General features: G+C 42.5%; 1 protein-coding gene across 6 annotated transcripts in view; it reads left to right on the top strand.

The window, feature by feature from the left end:
- The window catches only part of LOC310746629 (putative serine/threonine-protein kinase SBK3), a 29,266-nt gene extending 6,094 nt beyond the window's left edge, over positions 1-23,172 (top strand). For 4 of the 6 annotated variants that reach the window (XM_083580598.1, XM_083580599.1, XM_083580597.1 and 1 more), the window contains exons 2-5: positions 4,915-5,088; positions 16,772-16,969; positions 19,101-19,303; positions 19,957-23,172. In XM_083580598.1, coding sequence (XP_083436724.1) covers positions 4,915-5,088; positions 16,772-16,969; positions 19,101-19,303; positions 19,957-20,739 — 1,358 coding nt within the window. In that variant the 3' untranslated portion in view covers positions 20,740-23,172. Of the gene's footprint in view, positions 1-4,914; positions 5,089-11,146; positions 12,593-16,771; positions 16,970-19,100; positions 19,304-19,956 lie in introns of those variants that run through there. The other 2 variants (XM_083580601.1, XM_083580600.1) reach the window with 2 other exon arrangements.
- The last annotated feature ends 138 nt before the right edge of the window (positions 23,173-23,310 follow it).

Here is a 23,310-nt window from a genome sequence, read left to right on the forward strand (position 1 = left end):
CTTCATCATATTTATGAATCAGATGCATCTGATGAAACAAGCATTACCTACTAAATCCCATAAATCAGTCAGATTTTAAGGGGCTATCATAGGACTCTCACCTTTCTTGCCTACAAGTAACTACAAACATCACATCTCCATCTAGGTCAGAGGCTGCAGCTTCTCTCCAAACTCAAATTCCCTATCTAGAATCTAAGCATGCAGAATAGGTTTTAATTTCTAATTCTCTGTTGCTGGCTTTGTTTAGTCCTACAATGAAAATGATTATCTATACATACAAACCTGAGCACATGAACCTGGTCTCTTTAACCACATACCGGTAATTAGAAAGAAAACTAGAAGTCAGCAATAGGCAGGAACTTGGCACACATTTTCCAGAAGGTTAAACTGATGTCTTTGTTTTATTGCAAAAAAAATTAAGGCTTCTAATTCTTGGTGCAAACATTTTTCTTATTTTTGCTTGTAAAAGGGAGAAGCAGATAGACTACCTTGTAAAGTAGGGCATGTCCCAAAGCTGCAAATGAGCAGGACCTCAGCCAGCCATTGTAAATAGTTGAGGCAGCTGCTGGGCTGGGCTGGCCTAATGTTACAAGGCGGGTTTATGGGATGATCCCCTCTCACCACAAATATCTCAAGGGGCCACAGAATAGGTCGCACTAGGGGGTTGGCTCTTAGCCCCATCATTTTTGCAGAGTTAACTCAGACACCACATCCTGACCTTTGCTTTCACTCCTTGCCTCTGCTTGGATTATGCTGGGCAAACGCCAAGTTCATTAGCTATTTATTTGGAGAACATTTGGTTTTCTTTCCTTGGACTCTGGTTCAGATCCAGCCAATGCTTTCCCCAGTGGTCAAAGTCATTGCACCAGTTATGGGACATGTAAATGGTAAATAAGAGAGTGCCTTGGCATATGTGACTACTTTCCCCTCATTACCAAGTAATCACTGCCAGTTCCCATTTCTGGACTGAAACATACAGTACTTGTTCCTGACAATTCTCTTTTGTGTATTTTGATGTCAAATTATTCTCTGTAATCAAATATATGTTGAATATTCTCCTGATATTTGTTATCTATATTTGGCACATATTGATTTCAGTATCTGATATCTGATGAGTGATAATTTGATAGATGACATGCACTGGTATTTAAAATCTGATAGTATTAATATTCAGTGTTGTATCACAGTGGTTTTCCATTTTCTGTCTCAAGGGAGCACTCTCAATGCCAACTTGTCTGCCAAATAAACTACATATTACTAAGGGTTCTGGGACTTGTTTTAATGCCGCCAGTTAACGTAGACCAGTGATTTGGGCCTTACCATTGCTCACTGTGAGGGACGCGGGTGGCGCTGTGGGTAAAACCTCAGCGCCTAGGGCTTGCCGATTGCATGGTCGGCGGTTCAAATCCCTGCGGCGGGGTGCGCTCCCGTTGCTCGGTCCCAGCGCATGCCAACCTAGCAGTTCGAAAGCACCCCCAGGTGCAAGTAGATAAATAGGGACCGCTTTATAGCGGGAAGGTAAACGGCGTTCCGTGTGCTGCTCTGGTGCCAGTTCGCCAGATGCAGCTTGTCACGCTGGCCACGTGACCCGGAAGTGTCTGCGGACAGCGCTGGCTCCCGGCCTCTAGAGTGAGATGAGCGCACAACCCTAGAGTCTGTCAAGACTGGCCCGTACGGGCAGGGGTACCTTTACCTTTTTATTGCTCACTGTGAACTCATTGCTCACTCCCTTATATGTATTGCTGAGAAATATCAGTAACATTAAGTATGCTGTCTTTCAAGAACGCTTATAGATGTTGCTAGAGCACAACTTCCATTATCCCTGACTATGCTGGCTAGGGCTGACAGGAACTGGAGTCCAACAACATCTGGAAGGTGGCAGTTTAGCTACCCACTCCTGACACATAGAGAATCTTCAGGTGTAAGTAGTTAGACATGCAGGAATATCTAGTGTATTGCACACCCATAGCTGTATGTCATTAATTAGGAGTTTCATAGGTACCAGTCAATCAGTGTTGTGCGTTGCCAACTTCTGCTGCAGTCTCACAGAACAGTCTGCTCCCTCTAAGATCAGGCCTGGAGAAAAAAATTGTTTGCTTGACTAGAAAAGGACAATGTGCTTTCAGAGTAGCCCCACCACACAGATAAAGAGCATATCTGTGGTTGAAATTAGATCTGAACTGCATATTTGCTTGCTCCCAGTCTGTTGTCACTATACAGTGCTGTCTCTTATTACTATATCAATCTAGAAAACAAAGTCCTCTCACTGTAACACAATTTGAGTTTCTCAGAAGCAGCTCATATATATGGACAAAATAATCTTTTACAAATAAGAATGGTTTTCTGTTAGATAATCCAACTTTCTTTCCTAGGATACAAGTTTTCTGATAAAGCGTTATGTGGTTTAAGGAGTATTGAACTAAGATGGGCTAGCTAACCACAGGGTGAAGTAGATGTAATTTTCAGTAAGGCACTTTCAGAGTCAGACCAACATTTTCCAAAATAACTAAATATATAATGGCAATTCAGCCTCTTTAAATGCAGATCTGCCCCAATCACATTGGTAATTGATTTTTGTGAGGATCTCTACCCCCCCATCAACTGCTTGCCTAATTGCAGCCCATTCCTCAGATACTATGTCCAATCTGGGCTTACTTCCAATACTGGAGTCCAGTCAAGAGGGATTCATCTCTGCTCTGAAATCTCCTTTGCTCTTCCAATCAGTCTTCAACTCCTTTATATTTGATTGGGGCAGGTTCACATTGAAAGAGATGTGTTTGTCACCATCCTCTTGATAACTTTTCTCTATACAAATATTTACCCCCTTTTTTGCATATTTAAGTAAAGCCCGGAGCTCGAGGCATAGTTGCTGCATGGTGTAATTGTCAGAAGGCCATGGTATAGTCACCCAACACCACTTTCTGAAACTAACCTTTCAGGAAGCAATGGAACTATTGTGAAACAGTGTCCATGATTCCGCATGTCACAGAATTGGTCTAGAAGGATAAAATGGTCAATGGTATCAAAAACCACTGCCAAATCCAGCAAGAATAAAGGTCCTCTATCCTGACAAAAGCAAATTCTATCCCAAAGCTTGGCCCAGACTGATATATGGCTCCAAATAATCAATTTCCTCCAAAAATGCCTGGAGCTGCCAGAAGTTAAATACCACCAACACAGCACCTTGCCCCCAAAGGGGGTATTTGTGATCAGATAGTCATTTTTAAGTGACTTAGGATTCAGGAAAAAAATATTAAGAAGTAGCTGTACCACTACCTATTTCAAAGTAGCAGTCACCCAATCCTCCATCACTACGCCTAGAACTGCCCCCTTCCCAATCAGCATCGCCATTTAACTCATATTAGCCATGATGAGCAAGTGGCTCATTGACACCATTGTTAAAACATAGGAACTTTCTCCCCATCTACTGTGAATCCAAGGTCCTTGCATTAATTTATAAAGCCCTGAAAGACTTACACGAGGTCTAGGGTACCTCGGCTGCCTGAACTCTTACATCGCAGCTCAATCACATAGATAATCTGCAGGAATGTTGTTGTTGGTTTCTTGAGTTGTTGAGACTCACTTGATGACAAGAAACTGAGTCTCTTGTGCCATCAGCCCAGTATTGCGGTATGGAATAGTATTGTCAACAGAGATTCAGCAGCTGCCTTCTGTTTCAACTTTTAAACGCCTGCCAAAAACATTTCTTTTCTGTCAAGTTTTTGCAGGCTATTAAGAACACATATTTCCATAATAGTTTGCTCATTACTGATTTTCACATTTTTATATAGATATTACCATATGATTTTAAAACATAATTATTGAAAACAGCTCTGATATTTTTAATAATAATAATAATAATAATAATAATAATAATAATAATAATGATAATAATAATAATAATAATAATTTATACCCCGCCCATCTGGCTGGGTCTCCCCAGCCACTCTGGGAGGCTCCCAACAGAATATTAAAAACACAATAAAACTTTAAAAACTTCCCTAAAGAGGGTTGCCTTCAGATGTCTTCTAAAAGTCAGATAGTTGTTTATTTCTTTGCCATCTGATGGGAGGGCATTCCACAGGGCGGGTGCCACTACCAAGATTTATTTTTATTTATTTTGTTTATTTTTGTTTTTTTGTTTTTTAAAAATAAGTACCGGTAAGTTTAAGAGGTACAGCTATAAGCACCTTGTCCGTGGACCTCAAAAATGGAAACTGATCATGTACAACTCCTTATGGTGGTGAGCCTAGAAAATGTCACAGATAGTGAGTGATTCGCACAAGAATTCATTATTTGATGTTTACTTATCATTTAATGACATCATTTAATACTGAATGTTTGAAAGACTTCCAGTTAAAGTACTGCTTAGGAGATGATGTATCAGATCTGGCCATTCAATCTGATCTATGGTGGCTCTTTTACAAATACAGTAGAAGCCACCATATGATTTTACAATCACTATGTGAATGTGTGTGAATTCATTCAAACCCAGACTTATATCCTCTGGGTGTGAAGTTAATTTGTAATATTTCATCACTAAAATTGTTTTATTTTTATCCCCATACCTGTCTACCTTCATCCCCATTGCCAGAAGTTCATCTCTCTACCTGGGCTGCTCACCTCTTTGGGCTGAGGGTCCTGGGCCTGAGCAATACCCAGCCTCTCATTGCCCACACAGGTGATGAGCTTGGAGTTAGTTCTGGCACCGTGAATTGTTGCCATCACCTCACTGCTCTCCCTTTGCTTCCCCTGCCTAACTTTGGAAGCCTGCCCGGCTTGTGTCTGAGCCTGTGACACATGTTGCCTTCTTCTCACAGTGGGAGAGATTAGAATGAGCCAGCTCTCACAGGCACAACTGACAGGCTGAGCAGAGCAAAAATCTGACTGTTTTGCAACGCTCTGCCCACCCAGTGTACACAGCTTGGGCCAGAGAGGAAACAGCTCAGCCGGCACCAGAAACGATGACACCTGGGCAGATTGATGCCATAGGACACGAGAAACAAGCAACAACAAGAGAATGGTCTGTTGTTGTGTTTCCACAAAAGACTTCTACAGCACCAGCTCAGAAGTGCCTTCCAGATCAAGGTAAGTTCTAGGATACAAGGGGAACATATACCTGCCAGTCCATGAGGTAAAACCAGCATGAGCTTGCAAATGTTTCAGTTGCACAGGGCTTTAGATCTAGCAGTAAATTGTTTTGTGGAACTCAACAAATTGCATATTCTCAGAGTGCTTGCAGAGGCTTAATATCTCAGACAAGTTCTTCAGATATCACTAGCAACAGTTGGGCCTATTTTAGCTTATCAGATTTTTCTGCAGAAAGAGTAAAACTGGATTAAATTAAGGGTGAGGGAATTATGAGCTAGTATTTTTATGCCGATGTAACCATCTGAATGCTGGAAAAGACTTAGATGCATGAACAGCACCAATCCCAGAATAACATCCTCTGGTAGTACATTTAAATAGATATAATTCAGGATTAATTCAGTGCTATTCATGTTTGAAGTTGTAGGGTAAATGTGGACACAAATGTGTCTTTGCATTTCCTGCAAGAAAGACTATTCCTGTAGAAAATATTTGCATGGTGCTTTTGTGGTGCCTTTTCCCCTACTGCTTTCTCACCAGTGTAAATGGTTTGCAAATGGCTCATAATTCTGTAAGTGTTGCAGAACACATTGATCATGCATTTCAGTGTGTTCATATATGTTCTCACATTCTGTGCATGGCAGAGATAATCGTGATTACACTGTGGAAAACCTTTGGAGCTTCCCAGAAGTGATGTTTCATCAACCGTTCTTGCAATCTACATTTGTTCAAATGACTTCTCCAGCGTTTTATACAGATACAGCTCTGTGGCCAAAACAAATGCAGGTTTACTCAAAGAAACTGCAACTGAGTTCAATACAGTAATAAAAGCTCTGAATATGTAACAGCATATCAGTGGGAACATTTGATTGTATGAAAATTAGGTAACAGATGGTGTCATTTTAAATAAGTAAATTAAATGCAAGTTCTAAATTCTAAATTTCAACTGATTAAGAATATCGGTGCTTTCAGTCTCACAAGTATGATCAAAACAGGGCTTTTAGAGCTCCAGCCCCAAACAGCATCTGAACTGTAATTTAAACAGAATAATTTCAAAGTTACACTGAATGAATTAGTTGTTATGTTTAATGGTCTTTTATATTTCTGGTCTGTGACCATAATAAATCAGTTCAATTCAATGGTCATTTAAACACTCCCTCTCTCTGCAACGGTCACCGTAATGCAGGAATATCGTAAATATTCTTTTAAATATCACGAATTGGTAAAGTATATGGCAGTGCAAATATATTTCACACATGCTACCTTTATCTCTCAGCCTTTATTTCTATACTTTTTTTGTCCCTTCAACAATAAAAAGATATCTTGTAAACTCCCTGAGGCAGAGACCTGATAATTGTTTTTTCTTTCTCGTAAATTGACAGTGAAGGACCCGGGTGGTTTAACCCACAGCACCTAGGACTTGCTGATCAGAAGGTCGGCGGTTTGAATCCCCGCAATGGGGTGAGCTCCCATTCCTCGGTCCCTGCTCCTGCCAACCTAGCAGTTCGAAAGCACGTCAAAGTGCAAGTAGATAAATAGGTACCACTCTGGTGGGAAGGTAAACAGCGTTTCCGTGTGCTGCTCTGGTTCACCAGGAGCGGCTTAGTCATGCTGGCCACATGACCCAGAAGCTGTCTGCGGACAAACGCCATCTCCCTTGGCCTATAGAGCGAGATGAGCGCGCAACCCCAGAGTCAACTAGAAGACGACAACTAGACATTAATTTCTAAAAAGAGAGGTGCTGTGGCTGAAGACTTTTTGGCTATTCCACCTTCTTAACTTGAAAGCCCTTGTCCCTAAAATCAGATGCATCAGGACTGATTGAGGCCTGTTTGAAATCTGCCAATATTCAGAGCTTTTCTCTTCTAATTGATTACTTCACATCTTCAAGGGCTGAGTGCCAGCATTTAAAACAGAGTCCATGGCTTAAACTAGATGAAACTTGGCTCAGAGAACTCCCATAGGTAATAGATAGCTTGAGACGATGCTCAATCATCAGTTGACCATGTGTGTGTTTGTTTGCATTCCTATGTACTGCATTTTTATCCTGCACTCCTCCAAGGACCTCAGGGTATTAAACATGACTCCCTTCTTTATCCTCACTACAACCTTTTGAGGCAGGTTAGGCAGAGGGAGAATGACTCAATGAAAGTCACTCAGCAAGCTTCACAGCTCTGCATTTAATTTTCCCGTGTCATGGTTCAACACACTAACTACTACTAATCCAGACTCTCTATTTTCCAGTGGAATTCATTCACATACCAGCAAATTCACGTTGCCATATTATAGTTGACTGGGAGGTCTTGCGCAACAAACCTGCTTCCCCCAAAGATCGAACTTTTTGCTATAAGGAAAATGATCAGGAAACGCATTGGAAAGTGTGAGGCAACACTTGCTTTGATGTGTCATCAGACCTCCCCAAAAACAAATCAGAATGAATGCTCATTAAATAACCTATGTCATCTAATTTCCTTGCAAACAAAAAAACCCCATATTTATTTAAGATATTTATATTCCACTTTTCGGGCAAACCTCACAAAGAGGTTTACTTTAGATTGTTACTAAAATAAACATATTTTTTTAAAAAACAAACCACTTACAGTAAATATCACTGTCTGTTCAGAAGAAGTTGCAGCCGCTTCTTCTCTGCTCCCTGCAGGGCAAGATGGTCCTTCAGAAGCTGCTGTGGTGACAGGTGGAGGCCACCACTGGGAGCTGGATGGAAGCAGTTCACCAGGCTCTTTCCTCCTTAATTGCAATCAACCCTTTGTGGCTGTGCATATTTAGAAGCCCAAGCAAAAGTACTGTATTTTTTGCTCTATAAGACTCACTTTTCCCCTCCTAAAAAGTAAGGGGAAATGTGCATGCGTCTTATGGAGCGAATGCAGGCTGCGCAGCTATCCCAGAAGCCAGAACAGCAAGAGGGATCACTGCTTTCACTGCACAGCGATCCCTCTTGCTGTTCTGGCTTCTGGGATTCAGAATCCCCCCCCCCTTGTTTTCCTCCTCCAAAAACTAGGTGCGTCTTGTGGTCTGGTGCGTCTTATAGAGCGAAAAATGCGGTATATCCATGGAGTTAGGCATTAGGTTTCTGCCTTAAGCACAACAGGACAGAGAAGTGGGGATGGAATTGGTTTTTTTGAAATTTACTCCCAATGGAATGTTTAACCCCCCCAAAAAACCCCAAAAGCAAAAGTCAAATTGCATGGAAGACTCCATCAACAAGAGAAGATTGCAGGGGAGGAGAATCCTGTTGCTGTGGGACGTTGTCAAAGCTAAAAAGATAATTGAGATATGGGAGATGGATTAGAACATATTCACAGAGGATAAATCTATCAACACCTACTAGCCATAGTGGTTAAAGCATAATTTATCCAGTCGTTTGACCTGAGACAGCTGAAAGCTGAAAGGGAACAATGGTAGAAGGGGAAACTATAAAGCAAGAGAGGTGATATGTTTATCTTGGAATGGCTAAGCTATTAAAAAACACTGAAGAGAGCTTTCTAATTACAGCGATATCTTGTTCAGGCTAAAGAACAAAAAGGTTCAGAGCAAAAGAGAAGTTTCATGTTCAAAGAACCACAAGCTGGCTCTCCTGTGGTTCTTTGAACAAAGGAAGGAGGGGCTATGTTAACTGAAGTTATAATAGAGAATCAAAAATTAAATACAGAATCACAAAATATTTAGGAGTAGATCCTTAGTTCTGGCTACGCAAAAGGTAAAAAGAGCTCAGTAATCCCAACCTTGAAAGAAGCAAGTTATGAAAAAGTCTTCTCATTAAAATGTTAAATATTATAATATAAAAATTATCTTGCTCATTTTTTCACTGCTTTGACTTGAAGGAAGGGTGTGTCTTTTCTGTCTGTGTGTATGGCGGAAAAAAGCCATGCTATTTATAATCCAATTAGCACAGTCCTTAAATTTGTTCTAAAAATGATTGTTTCAGATAGAAAATATGAACACAAACCTCTAGCATCTTTCCATTTTGTTATGAACACCTTCGCCCAAGCCACAAGCATCTTGTATGCTAGAGAAGAAGGAATATTTCCTCTCCAAGGGTTCTACTCTGTTTACGCAAATGGATCAAAGAGAAGAGCTGCAACTGAGGAAACCATGGAGGAGAGAAATTTTGTTCCCCCTACAAGAGTTTATCCAGTCATTACAGTTTTTTCTGTGGAAAGTCCCAGCAGACTTAAATTGTGAAGGGGAAAAGGAACCTCAAACTGGAAAAATTACATCTGATGCAATTATGACTCTTCCCCCTTAATAATTTTTTCTGGTTAGTCTACTGCTCCTGGAAAACTGCTGCCCTAGGCAGCCATCTGTGTTACCTATAGGGTTGGGGCAGTCTTTGTTTATTGAGCGGTGTGAAGAAGTCAGGGCTCCTAACTTCAGTGGTGGGAAGGTTGGTTCTACTTGCTCATTGGTGAAGGGGAAAGCATGCTGTGCAACTCAGTGGTATTCTAGTCATTATTATTAGTTTTGTGTTCCAGTGAGCCTTGGTACTGAAACACCAGGCAAGGTTCTGGTGAGTCCTGGATGATAGTAAGCCCGGATCAGATCCAATACTTGGTTAAAAAGCAAGGTGGATTAAAAAGAGCAATCCATGGCAATAGATTTTTCAGAATCATTTACAGACCTATCAGGCAGGTTGCTTGCACTCCCCCCCCCCAGTGGCCATATATTTTCCCTGTGGGCTTCAGAGCTGGGTCCACTGAGTGTGAGATTCTGTCTCAGCAGGAGCTCTAATATCGCTGTGCAAGGGCAACCTGGCACCCAATACCCTATCAGCAATTTCTCACAAGGAAAGAGCAAACACCTGCCCAGGTCTGCAGGGCATTCCCTTCCCTCCTGCTGCACCATGTTTGCTGAGTGAAACTGAAGCTAGTGCCCTATCGAGATCGGCACTGTCTATCACTATCAGTTTCTTAAAGAGAGAAAGCTAAGCAAGGTTTAACTTCTAAAACCAGAGGTGGTGGGTATTCAAGCCAGCTGAACTCCCTTCTTGATTTATAGGTGTGAATGGGCTGCTCAGAGGTGAGAGAAAGGCTCTCAGCAAATTCCTGGCTTACAGCTTGTTTATTTCCTTTCCCCCCTACCCTTATCTGAGTAGCTCAGGGCAGAGTACTGTACTTGGTTGTGAAGCACCCACCACACAGCACAACTTAGAGTGAAAGACAACCCAAGATCACCCAGTCAGTTTTAATGATGACTGGAGATTTAATGTCCTGATGCTAATCTAGTTTTCTAGCCACTACCGGTACTTACAATGTTGCTACCCTAGTTACAATTTTTATGGCATTGATTGCAATGTGGACTACCAGAGCTGAGGTCCTAGCTTGGAAAATTTTTGACTCAGGATTCCATGGCTGTGCACAGACACACATAATCTGAGCAGTGTAAAAGTACACTCAAAGCATTATATGCAATATAATCTCTCCCTATATCCATTTCAAGGGAAACCTGTACTTCAGGTATGCAGCAAAGGCCAAATTTGCAAAGCCCTGGTTGACTGAATTCCCTTTCCGGAATATATTTTTCAGCTGCTTTTAAAAAATGTTCTTGACAGAATAGATATGCAAGAGAGGCTAGTGGTGGGGAACACAGAACACAGACTGTCCGAAGCATGGCAAGAGAGGGCAGAGAACAGGAAAAGACCATCACCATTTGATTTAGAGGCTGGACATGTGTCATTTGAAGGGCAAAGGCAAAGAGAAGCAGATCTCGGAAGGGAAAAAAAAGAAGGAACCTGCTTGTCTTTCTAGCAGTGCATAATAATGTAGCAGTGCTCTGTCAAGGAACATATGAAATAATAAAAGTGTGTCTGAATATGTCCAGAGTGCCTTTTAATGACTTTTTAACAGCCCAGGTTTATTCCCATATATATTATGACTTCCAGGAAATTTGAGTCCCTTCTGTTTTTAGAATTTAATAACAGATCAATTCCCCCAAAATTACAATGCTTCTTTGCGACCACATTCCATTAATGATAGCTTAAAATGTATGCCACCCACCGAAGGAGTATTTTGGCATTTGAATATTAGAGGTTGCTGCTGCTGTATTCTTAGGGTTCAAATTGTTCAGTGCTTTCAGGCACCAATCAGCAGTTGGGGGAGTGGTGCAGGAAAGACAACTTACTCCTTACTTTAAAGAAAACAAAAGAGATTATTGTGGACTTTAGGAAATGTAAATTGAATATTCAGCCAGTGCGTGGAACAGGTCTCGGTGTTTCGATTTCTGGGAATGGAGTTGAGAGATGACCTAACCTGGGGAGAAAACAGCAAAGACCTTATAAAGAGAGCACAGCAGAGGTTATATTTTCTGAGAATCCTCCAGAAAAACAATCTCTCAGATGGCATTTATCATTGTACTGTGGAGAGTGTATTAACTTATGGTCTGTGTGTGTGATTTGGGAGCTGCACGACCAGGGAAAAAATAGTGCCGTCCAGGATTGTAAAGACTGCAGAGAGAATAATTGGGTGCACTCTTCCCACCTTAGATCAAATCTATGCTGTCAGGTGCCATAAGAAAGCTGCAGAGATAGCGCAGGATAGTGCGCACCCCGGGAATGATCTCTTTCAGCTTCTGCCTTCTGGAAGAAGGTACAGGGTTATAAAGACTAGGACTAGCCGCCTGAGAAACAGTTTCTACCCAAATGCAATTCTGGTTTTAAAAGCAGTATAAGGAGTCTCTATAGGGGTATATTGTATTTTAAAATGGGGGTTTCAGAGTTTTTAGGGGGTTTTGAATGTCTTACGTAGATTTTTCAATTTCATTGTTCTGTATGGGAGAATGACAATAAAGATATCATATTGTATCGTAGGCGGTGCAGTGATCGATAGTACCCAGCAAAGCATTGCCAAAAACATTTTTTTAAAAAACAACAACCCAAAACAATCCTGCCAACAGAAAGAGTTTCAGTACATCCCCAGTTGGGTAACATTCCCCCCCCCCTTACTACACTGTCTGTGGATCAAGAAAATCCAAATTAAATTGGGGGTGGGGGAGCACAGGCTGCCACTTGAATGAGAATGTCATCACGTGAATGAAGCGAAAAACATACACACAATGGGATGCATCATATCCAGTTTAAACTGCTGTGTTCACCATCTTTCTGCTATGAGTCACACCAGACTGCTCCATGAACAACTTCTCTATAGCTTCAAAAACAACAGTGAATTATATACTGGAAGATAAAGAAGAGTTTGGCTGTGAAGGATAAGGTGATTACTTAAGGGAGTGTTTTCTATGCCATATATGGTTTCTTGGCTGTTGATGAGTTAGCAGCAAATCCCTGTGCGATGCATGCCCATGCCAATGTGTTTTACGGTGCCTAATATGCAAACTGACTCACCGCTGTCTCTCCCATGTTTATCCTCCTAAACAACGTATTCACCAGAAAGCTGGGGAGAAAACACTTCACCCCGCTGATTGATGAATCTCCCCTCTATTTTCTAAAAGGTGCTCGTTGTTCCTAGTTGCTATCTCATGATGACCAACAACTGTGAGTATCTAGTGCACTGGCCCCAAAATGGGCCTGCTGTTTGTGTGCCTTTGGTCTCATGAGAAGCATCCCTGAAATGAGGGGGCCAGGCTTCTACCCAGAACACCTGGTTGCCCCAAATATTTTCCGTTTAAGTTTAAATTTATGATAGACAGCTTTTATTAAAAGAATGAGGCCTTGCCCACCACCTTGCAAGCCATACCTTTTCAAACTCCTGACCTGAATCGCTCAGCTTGCTTATGATTCCTGCTGGTTTAGGGTGGATCGGAAACTAGCCCTTTATCATACTTAACGTGTGTGTGTGTGTGTGTGTGTGTATCTGCTTTATTTAGTAATCTTGTAATTATGTTTTATTATATTTTTAACCTTCTGTTTGCTGCTTGAGCTTTTTAAAAGGGAAATAATGAGGAAAACATTTTAAATCAACAAACTAAATGACTGGCGGAGTGGGACACCCAGAGACCGCAAAAGCACAGCTGCAATAACTGTGAGCATGACAGGGGTTTTAGCGGGGCAAGGGTAAGGCAACTTATTTAAAGGTCTTAAATATAAGCAGGTAAAAGCTTCTAAACTTAGGGGAAAACACCTGTATTTAACTCACACATATTTGGTAATAATGATTCAGCCGCACAGATATTTGATTTGGGGTTATAAGAGCTTACTCTAATGATGTTAACTGTGGAACCGGCACTTTACAAACACCACATAATATTCATTATTCACCTATGAGAAATCAATATTTTAGTGCGGCAGCACCCATTCTCCAGAACGCCCAGAAAATTAATATTGGTCAGGTGCCATCTTTGTACTGCTTTCAATGTCTGCTAAAAACTGTTTTTAGGCAAGTCTACCCAGACGTACTTTTATTATTTACAATTGTTTTTGAAACTGGTTTTATTGACATTTAATAATTTTATTATGTCTACTGTTTTTAAAGTCTTTTTTATTGCTATTTTAATTCATTTTTTATATAATTTCATGGAAACTGTTAGATATCTTGATTAAGCAACACATAAGTTTTGTTAAGTAAATAAAGGAAAAACTGAAATTACTGTTTTGAAGAAAATTTTTGAAAATCAAAAGATAAACGGCTAATATGCAAAATTTGTACAATTTTTTTAAAAAAAAACTGAATAGAAGCCACTATTCATAAAATGTGTTGAATCTTTAGATTGGCACAAAAACTAATGAAAAATATTTTAAAGCTTTTGAACTATGACAGTTGTGGGGGAGGATAAGAAGGATCTTAGGCTGCTGGGAGCCCAAGTATTAGAAAATAATAGTCTCCAGTGAGAGAAAACCAAACCCAGGTAAGATATAGCCCTGAAACTTCCCTCTGTGTGGTATAGTGGGGAAAAACACATTTCATTCAAAAAACCCAAACTCTAAAGCTGATTTGAATTTGTGTGCAAGTTTAGCATGTCGTTAAACTTTCAGAATTCCGATTAGAAATTTCAAAATGCTCAAATTTCAGTTTTAAAGCCAGCTGTTGAAAACCTCTTAATGCTTATTTTAAACCAAAATTTGTTTTCAGCTTAAAAATTAGCAGTTTGTAAATCTGTTCATTCAAACATGGTAGTAAGCGCTGCTCCAGGTGTTCATTTTGTTATTACCCTTTTCTACAACAAAACGGTCCTATGTTCCCATGTTTTTCTCATCAGGGGGCAGCAGAAGCAACTTCCATTTTATCCCTGTAGTTTTGATGGTGCTATTTAAGTAAATTTCAAATGTGAAATTGCATGTGCTCAGAATATTCCCCCTCCCTCCTCCTCCTCCTCCTCCTCCTTCTTCAAGTCAAACTCCTTTTGTTTATTTTTTCGCTCTATACCATATCAGGAATGCAAAAGCAGATGTAAAGTATAGAATAGCTGGGAAGGGGAAATGTTAAATGTGTGCGTGCTTCGTATTCATAATCGAATGAATACCTACGGCTGTCTAAAAAGCACAGAGGAAGGTGGGGGCTTAAGACCATAACACAAGGGTCAGATTACCTAGCACTGCTTTTACCTTTCTTATTGCGGTCCCGGAGCAACAGAGCTTTGCATTCAACACAGCACCCCCACCCCGGCCAGTTTTCCCTAGGCACTGCTCTGATTCCCTGAGAAAGTCTTTCTGGGATCTCAAACTGCAGAGTCATCTGCTAACACACAGGCAAGCGGCATGTAGGGAATGTCCTCCCGTGGTGCGCGGGATGGTGGAAGGATGCCTCTGGCCTGGCGCTGCTCCAGTTCCCAGCCTGCTGCTATATTGGCTCCCTGCTCCCGTTGGTTATCTAACAACCCCCCCTCCCGCTGCCTCTTCTCCTAAGTGCATACTTCCCTGAGTGCCATCCTTCGATAATAAGATTCAGGAAGCAAACCTGAATCGCGCCTCATTAAAATCAGGGGCAACTGCACCAAAACCTTCCCTCATTGGGCTGTGCAGGATAAAGTGTTCAGTTTTTGAACAGAAGGCAGGAGGAAGACCCTCAGCCTAAGCTTTAAGAGAGCCCTGTGTCCTGCACTGCACAGGGGAGGATTTGAAGGGCTGTTCATTCCAAGTTGTGTTTAAAAAAGAAAAATAAGAGAGCATGAGCATTAAAGTTATCCATCAACACTAACTGGACAGCAGATGGGGAGCCAGACATACAGTTCACATTCTCCCTCGCTGTGGTGAGACGTATTTTACGGTCTATTTAAATAAATAGTGATTGTCACTAAATTTGCAGCCATACTTATGGACGTCTTATGAAAATGTGTCCTCTCCTCACCTCTTTTTTTGTGGTTCGTTTCCTCTTATTTGATGATGGGTAAGTGGCATGCATAGCTTGCTGCTGCTCCACCGCCTGTTTTATCTCACAGCAAGACCAGATGCCATTTCCCTCCAAAGAAAGCAAAGTCAAAGTCCTCAACAGTTTCTTACCTCAGGCAACTGTGACATCTGTTGTCTCTCACCTAAGTTACCGTATTTTTCGCTCTATAGGATGCACTTTTTCCCCTCCAAAAATTAAGAGCAAATATTCCTATAGAGCGAATGCAGGATGAGCGGCTAAGCCCAAAGCCAGAACAGGGAGACGGAGCACTGCACAGTGCTCCATCTTGCTGTTCTAGCTTGGGGTTAGCTGCGCAAAGCCTCCACAGGGCAGCGGGGTGAAGGCACCCCGCTGCCCTGTGGAGGCTTCAAAGGCCGTCCCCGAAGCCAGAACAGCGAGGCGGAGCGCTGCGCAGTGCTCCGTCTTGCTGTTCTAGCTTGGGGATGGCTGCGCAAAGACTCCGCAGGGCAGCAGGGTGCCTTCACCCCGCTGCTCTGCAGAGGCTTCAAAGGCTGTGCTCCGGGGGCTTCAGGCAGCTATCCACAAGCCTTCGGAGCGCAGCAGGAGTTCCCGCTGTGCTCCAAAGGCTTGTGGATAGCCGTCTGAAGCCTGGAGAGCGAGAGGGGTCGGTGCACACCAATCCCTCTTGCTCTCCAGCCTTCGCTTCGCTGGAGAGGTGCTGCACAGTTTTCCCTCTCTGCGCAGCGCCCCTTCAGTGAAGCAGGAGGAGAAATGGAAGGGGCTCCGTTTCTCCTGCTGCTTTGCTGAAGGGGCGCTGAGCAGAGAGGGGGAGAATTTTTTTCCCCTGTTCTCCCCCTCCTATGGTCCAGTGCGTCCTATAGAGCGAAAAATACGGTAATTAAGTGTAGGATTCCTCATCTTTTGTGCTCTTGCAAAAATAAATAAATGAGCCCAGCCAAATTGAGGGGAAAGGCGGCCTCTCCCCTTACTCTGCTGTTGATGTTGGAGGTCAGCCTTCATAGAATCATGGGATGGGGTCATAGAATTGTATAGCTGGAAGGAACACCGAGGGTCATCAAGTCCAACCCCGTGATGCAGGAATCTCAACTAAAGCATCCATGACAGGTAGCCATCCAACCTCTGCTTAAAAACCTCCAATAGAGACTTCACCACCCTCCAAGGGAGTTTGTTCCATTGTCAAACAGCTCTTACTATTAGAAAGTTCTTCCTAATGATTAGTCTGACTCTCCTTTCTTGTAACTTGCAGCCATTGGTGCAGGTTACAACCCTCCAGAGCAGGAGAAAACAAACTTTCTTCATCTTCCAATGGAATTTAGAAGACTACATGTGGATTACAGAGAATTAGAAGACTACATGTGGATTACAGATAATTTAGAAAAATTATCATTCCTCCTTTCTCTCCACAGGCTCTATTCATGAGCAGAACACCACCTCAACTGAGGCTCTGGAAGATATTGAAGACAATGAGGAGCTCATAGAACAGCTCATGTGCATCACCTCAGACAGCTTACCTCAGCTAGAAGTAGAGGAGAAATACGACATAGCCAAGGAGCTAGGCAGTGGCTCCTATGGACATGTTCTGCACATCCAGCATCGTGAGAGAGGTGAGAGTGTGAAAAGGCAAATTCCATGCTAGGGATCATTAGGAAAGTGACTGATAACCAAACAGCCAATACCGTAATGCTGTTACACAGATCTGTAGCATGACCACTTGAAATACAGTGTACTTTTCTGTTCATCTCACCTGGAAAAGGTTCAGAAAAGGGTAACCAAAATGATCAAGAGGATGGAACAACTCCCCTATGAGGAATGACTATAACATTTGAGGCCTTTTCGTTTAGTGAACAAGCGGGGAAATGATAAGAGGTGTACAGATGTACCTTGGAAGTCGAACTGAATCCGTTCTGGAAGTCCATTTGATTTCCAAAATGTTTGGAAACCAAAGTGCAGCTTCTGATTGGCTGCAGGAAGCTCCTGCAGCCAATTGGAAGCTGCGGAAGCCCCATCAGACATTCAGGTACCAAAGAACATTCACAAACTGGAACACTCAATTCCAGGTTTGCGGTGTTCAGGAGCCAAAACGTCCGAGTACCAAGGCAATTGGCATCCAAAGTACAACTGTATACAGTTCATACACTGGGTGGAGGAAGGATATTTTTGTCCCTGTCTCATTATGTTGTAACTTGGGGATATCCAATGAAGCTGAGTGTTGGAAGATTCAGGACAGACAAAAGAGAGTTCTCCACACATCACATAGTTAACTTGTAGAATTCACTCCCACAGAATGTCAAGATGGCCACCAATTTCAATGGCTTTAAAAGAGGATTAGAAAAATTCTTGGAGAAGAAGTTTATCTAGTTTACTAGCCATTTTCTGCCTCCACTGTCTGAGTCAGTATGCCTCTAAATATCAGTTGCTGCGAATCACAAGTGGGAATAATGTTATTGAATGGGCTTCCTATGAACATCTGGTTGCATCTGTGAGAACAGAGTGCTGAACTCGATGGACCTTTGGACATCAGCAGGTTCTTCTGATGTTCATAAGGGCCACGCCAGCCCACAGGAGGCAATGTGCTGTTACAGCTGGGGACCAGAGTACCAAAGTCTGTTAGTGAATATTAGAAGCTAATAAACCGTAATATTTGGATAATATTTGGGATACAAAGGGAAAATGCAAGCTGCAGAACTGTGCCAGACAAGGAATACATGGGTTAGTTTATGGAAACCATATTGGCTGAACAATGTGGAAAGAAGTACTGAGCCATTAAGGGCCACAGACAATGCAAAAGAACTGTCTTTCTCTTTGCCCCTCACTCCCAGTGAGTATTAGGGGAGGGGTGTAGTATCACAGGAAAATTTGTCCTTTTAGAAAGCTAAAGGTTTGTTGGGAAGGAGTAGGACAGAATTCCATGGGCTGCTATGGAGAAAACCAGGAACAGGATAAGTAAAAGTTGCTGCGGGAAATGGGATGTTAACCAGATTAGAGTGTGGTCTTGTCTTGAGATTGACCCTAGTCTTGAAGAGAACCTACCCTCTAGTACTACAAACATGCCCTGGGGCTAACGCTTGACTTAAGACCTGCCTGGAGCTGGCTCTGCTGCAGCTCAGCCCAAGCTGCCCCACTGCCCTCTTCTAGTTCACTAAATCCTGTAATTAATTAGCTGTGTCATCCCAGGAGTGTGGGCAGCTGCCAGCCAGCAGGTGCTGTGTTGGCGATGCCAAGTGCCTGCAGCAGTCCAAGTAGCAAGCTAGCCAGCCTCACAGCTGTAAGAATAAGAAGGAAGGAGGTAACCATTTGCACATAAATGTAGAAGAGTATGTCACTGAACAACAGATTCAATCCGAGTCCCAAACCCAGGTTAGGGACAGATTATTTTTTCTGTTACCCAGATGAAAGATCTTCCTCACCATTTGAAACTAGCTTTGCAGTGCCCCCTGCTGCGGAGACAATGGTATGCAGCAGTTAATTTCTGAAAACAAGTGTGTTGCCAGAGTTTGAATTGCCCTCCAGAGTTTCTGACCTGAGTGTTCCTTCTCCCAATCCAAGGATGATCAGCTTCTAAGGGCTTACAGGTTAGCCGCTGTGTGAACTGTGTTTTCGAGGTACAATGCCTGGCGCGTGCAGGTATCAAGTACTAAACAGAAGATTTATGTGTGACATGGGCACTACTTTTGGTGCTGTGGCACCCAGGCACCCTCTAATGTCCAGCCGCTGACATTTTGTTGTTGTTTGCAGGAACATCGATGGCTCTGAAGCTGATGTCCAAGGAGCGGACAGGGAGGCACGAGTTCCTGCGGGAATACTGTATTGCTCTCTGCCTCTCCTCACACCGCGCCCTTCTCCGAACCACTGGCATTGCTTTTGAGACATCTACACATTATGGCTTTGCACAGGAGCTGGCACCAGCTGGTGACCTTTGTGCCATCCTGAATTCAGGGGTACGAAGTGGGATGGAAACTTTGTGGGGCCTACAAATGGGAGAGTCTAAGCACATGTGGGAAAGTAGGATTTATTTTGTGTATAGGGAAAGATTAAACATGCAAGCAATTGTAATCTAAAACTCAGAGTGAGCCTGCAGTGTAGTTCCAGCTTCCTCCTAGCTCTAATATGAATGGCTGAAACACACCCTAGCACATTGTTGTCAAAACTTGGATCTCCAGCTGTTTTCACCATCCCTGACCACTGGTCCTGTTAGCTAGGGAGACACAAGTTTGGGAAACATTGCAGCCTAGCATATTAATTAAATGCTGGTTCAACTGGCCACCTTTTTGTTCTTTAAAGTGCCACAGTACCTTTCCCCATTTTTATGTTTATCCTTTGCCTTCAGTGCTCCAGGGTTAAGCAGCTGATGATAATATAGCAAAACTGTTCTAAGGACTGGGGGGGGGGGGAAGGTGTCTAGGTGACATCATAGGTACAGGCAATTACATCTACAGTTAGCTTCTTTCAATGAAAGGTCCATTTGCACTTGACTCAACGACGGTGCTTCCAAACTGGTCCCATTCCTCTGAAAGATGGAGGCTGGAGGGTAATCCTTTTCAAGAGGTACTGCTCATCTTTACCCCCTGCTCTCTTTTCTCTTTCTCAACAGGAGGGCCTTCCTGAGGTACAGGTGAAGCGGTGTGCAGCCCAACTGGCCGAGGCGTTGGATTTCATGCATGGCAAAGGCTTGGTGCACCGGGACATAAAGCTGGACAATGTGATGCTTTTTGACAAAGAGTGTCGTCAGGTGAAACTGGGAGACTTCGGCCTCACACGAGTGGAAGGCACACAAGTGGCTGCTATGTCTGGCACTCTGCCCTACTCCCCACCTGAATTGTGCCTTTTGGAAGGCACCGAGACTTTGGCTCTAGACCCCAGCCTGGATGTCTGGGCCTTTGGCGTGCTACTGTTCTGTATTTGTACAGGTTGCTTCCCTTGGGATGTGGCCATGAGCCCTGACCCTCAGTTTGAGGAATTTGGCATCTGGCAGAACCGCACGGTGCCAGGGGAGGCTCCGGCCCTGTGGAGAGGCTTTACCACCCATCTCTTGGGTCTGTTCCGCCACCTAATGGCCATTGACCCTAACCGCCGCAGTCCTGCTGTTGAAGTGCACAAGTACTTAGCTCTGCCTTGGCGGGTGGGCAGCTGTGGAGGCACACAGAGTCCCCAAGATGAACCTCTGAATACAATGGATTCAGGTGCCGTCCTCAATGACCCTATTGGGGGCAATACTAACCTGGGCAATAGATCTCAGGAGAATTATTCAGGGGAAATACTGCCTGAGCTAATTCTCTGTGAGAAAACCCACACCATTCAGAATGGTCATAGCCCTGGAAGCAATCCCAGTCCACAGGAAGCCTCATGGCTAACTGAGCCTGGGCTCCAGCCCTGATTTTAGATAATCCTCTTCCATGAACATGCTGAAATGAGTTGAAAGACCCAAGTAAGGGAAATAAGACTTAGCAGTAGTTTGTTCAGTATAATGCCATGTCTGCTATTGGTCAGGTTGGATAGAACTAGCTAGTCAGTAATGGGTGATCTACTCCCTGCCAGAGAGATAGTGTGTAGTTGGGTAGCAATGGTATCAGCAGAACAACCTTTATTTCAATAGCAGGAACATCACTAGAGAAGATAACGGTTGCTTCCTCTTTAGCTGGATTAGCTGGAGATGCCTTCCTTTGTTCACTTACTTTTTGTGGAGCATCTAGGCAATGTCATTATTAAGGTGTTGCAGTCCAGAATTTTCTGTATCATCTCACCATGATTTTTTTTAGACAATTATGACAATTTTAAAGAAATAAAATATGATCGCTGGACCAGCCTGCCCATGAGGAACAGGCAGAGTTCTGTTCCAGCTTCTCACAGCTCCTGTACCTTTAAAACAGGGATGGCTAACTCACAGGCCGGATCAGGACCACCAGGCCTTCAAGTCCACAACCTGATTTGGAAATCTCGCCTGCTCTTTAAGGAGCAGATGGGGCACTTAAATCTCCAGATTGAGGCATAAAATTCCTCTTCCTTCTCTTTAGATCCACCTATGGAGAGATAAAAGATCCCTCTGGCATCCCTTTAGAGGAGATATCTGGAGAGCAGTCATAGGAATCATTTCTCCCTGATCTTAATGCTCAACACCACAGTGCTGAGACTGGAGATCATCCCTCTACCTGATATTTAAGAGTAAAAGGCAACATGCCCACCCCTCAGTCCAGTCCTAGGGTGGGGAAATGCTGAGTTTTAATCTTAAAGAGCAAGCAGAAGGCTAATATCCAGCCTTAGCACTGTGATGGCTAGCATTAAGATCAGAGAGAAGTATAGGATAGGTTTTAGTGGGTAGGAGAGGATATATTAATTGCACTTTATCCCTCTAGGCCATGTGTATGGGGTGAACAGAGTTTTAAAATCCCACCCCAAACTGAACAATTAAAAGAATAGGAATTAGACTGTAAAACCTTATTTTTAGCAAGTCCAGCTATGAAGTAAGTTGGCTCTCCTTTCTTACCCTGCTCAATAAAGATTGGGCAACAACTCGGAAAGTAAGTTAAAAACTATAGCTTGTTTACTTATAATCTAGCATTGGTTCAAGCAATGGTAGCAGTAAAAACTATGCAAGCAAAATACATTTGTAGTATAAACATCTTCAGTTATGCACCTAAAGCTGGAGTAAGTAGAGGCATATCTGCATCCATGGCTGTCAAAGGGAGAGAGAGGAACAGGAAGTACTGCATGCTCCTTCCTCTCCAGGAGAGTGGGGGGGGGGATGACATAACACAGAGCCCTCGCTGCCAATTTTAATTTGGTGGTCTGACTATCTATCAGCAATACAGCTCTGTGGACATTGCCCCTTCTCATGCTAACTCAGCAAGAATATGTGTTTGTTAGGTTTTGCTGCTATCTCCCACAAGATTCCCATGGCTGCTATTTAGAGCTCCAGCACTAGAGTAGTGTGGATGGAAATGCTGTCCTTAACTTCACATAGTCCAAAAACAGCTGTAGGTTCTTCTTTGTCAAGAGGATCTTTAAAGCAGTGTCAGTGAACAGCTTCGCTTTTTTACTTATGGCAGACTAAACTGAAGGCTACAGGGAGATGAAACATATCCCTATAAATTTAAGCCTTAAAGTTTCAGCAGTTCCTCTTTTCAGATCTTGTTTTGCCCCCTGATTAGGGGATTGGTGCTAAATAACCTATTAATTGCCTCTTTAATTTACCATTCAGAATACCCAAATGTCAGTTTCTGTTATTGCTTTAATTACTAGTTTCCTTCTGTTATATTTATTCCCACTCTCCAAATAGTGCTGTTTCACCAGTAAAGAAAAGAAAAGAGATCAGTAATCAAAACATCTTTCCTCAGAAACAGAAATTGTCAGTGGAGAAATTCTGAGAGACTATTCACGGGGTGATCATTCATCTCCCAGGTGCAATTAATAGGAAGCAATTGAACAAGCTGAACTGCAAGTAACAAACTTTTAACTGAATGGGACTTTCTTGGGGGTAAATATTATATGAGGATCTTGGCCACAAAGGAAGGGTGTTGCTGCATGATATAGTGCTATATTAATATGCTGGAAACTCCATTTTAATTACCTTTTCAACTATTTAGAGAAAAAGCAATACGTCAGCTGTACCAAAGGACAGCAAAGAAACCAGAATGCTTTATGTTTCCAGCAGACCAAGACCTGAGAGTAAATATATGGATTTTTTAAATATGGTGAATGCAGGAAAAAATGGTTTGGCTTCTTAAAATAATGAATTACACAGGATATTATATGTATATTTATTGTACTGTATGGTTGATGAAATTTCTGTAATAAAATTGTTGCCAAGAAAGAAGGCTTAATTCTATGATGCTTCTGCACACTCAAGTGTAATGCAGTGTTTGTGTAGGTTAGACCTCAGAGTTTGTGTACATTACACACAAGCAGGAAAATATTTGACAATAATGCTATCCATGATATAACATTCTTT

The sequence above is a fragment of the Podarcis filfolensis genome (assembly GCF_964270895.1).
Source record: "Podarcis filfolensis genome assembly, chromosome: 13".
NCBI classification, from domain to species: Eukaryota; Metazoa; Chordata; class Lepidosauria; order Squamata; family Lacertidae; genus Podarcis; species Podarcis filfolensis.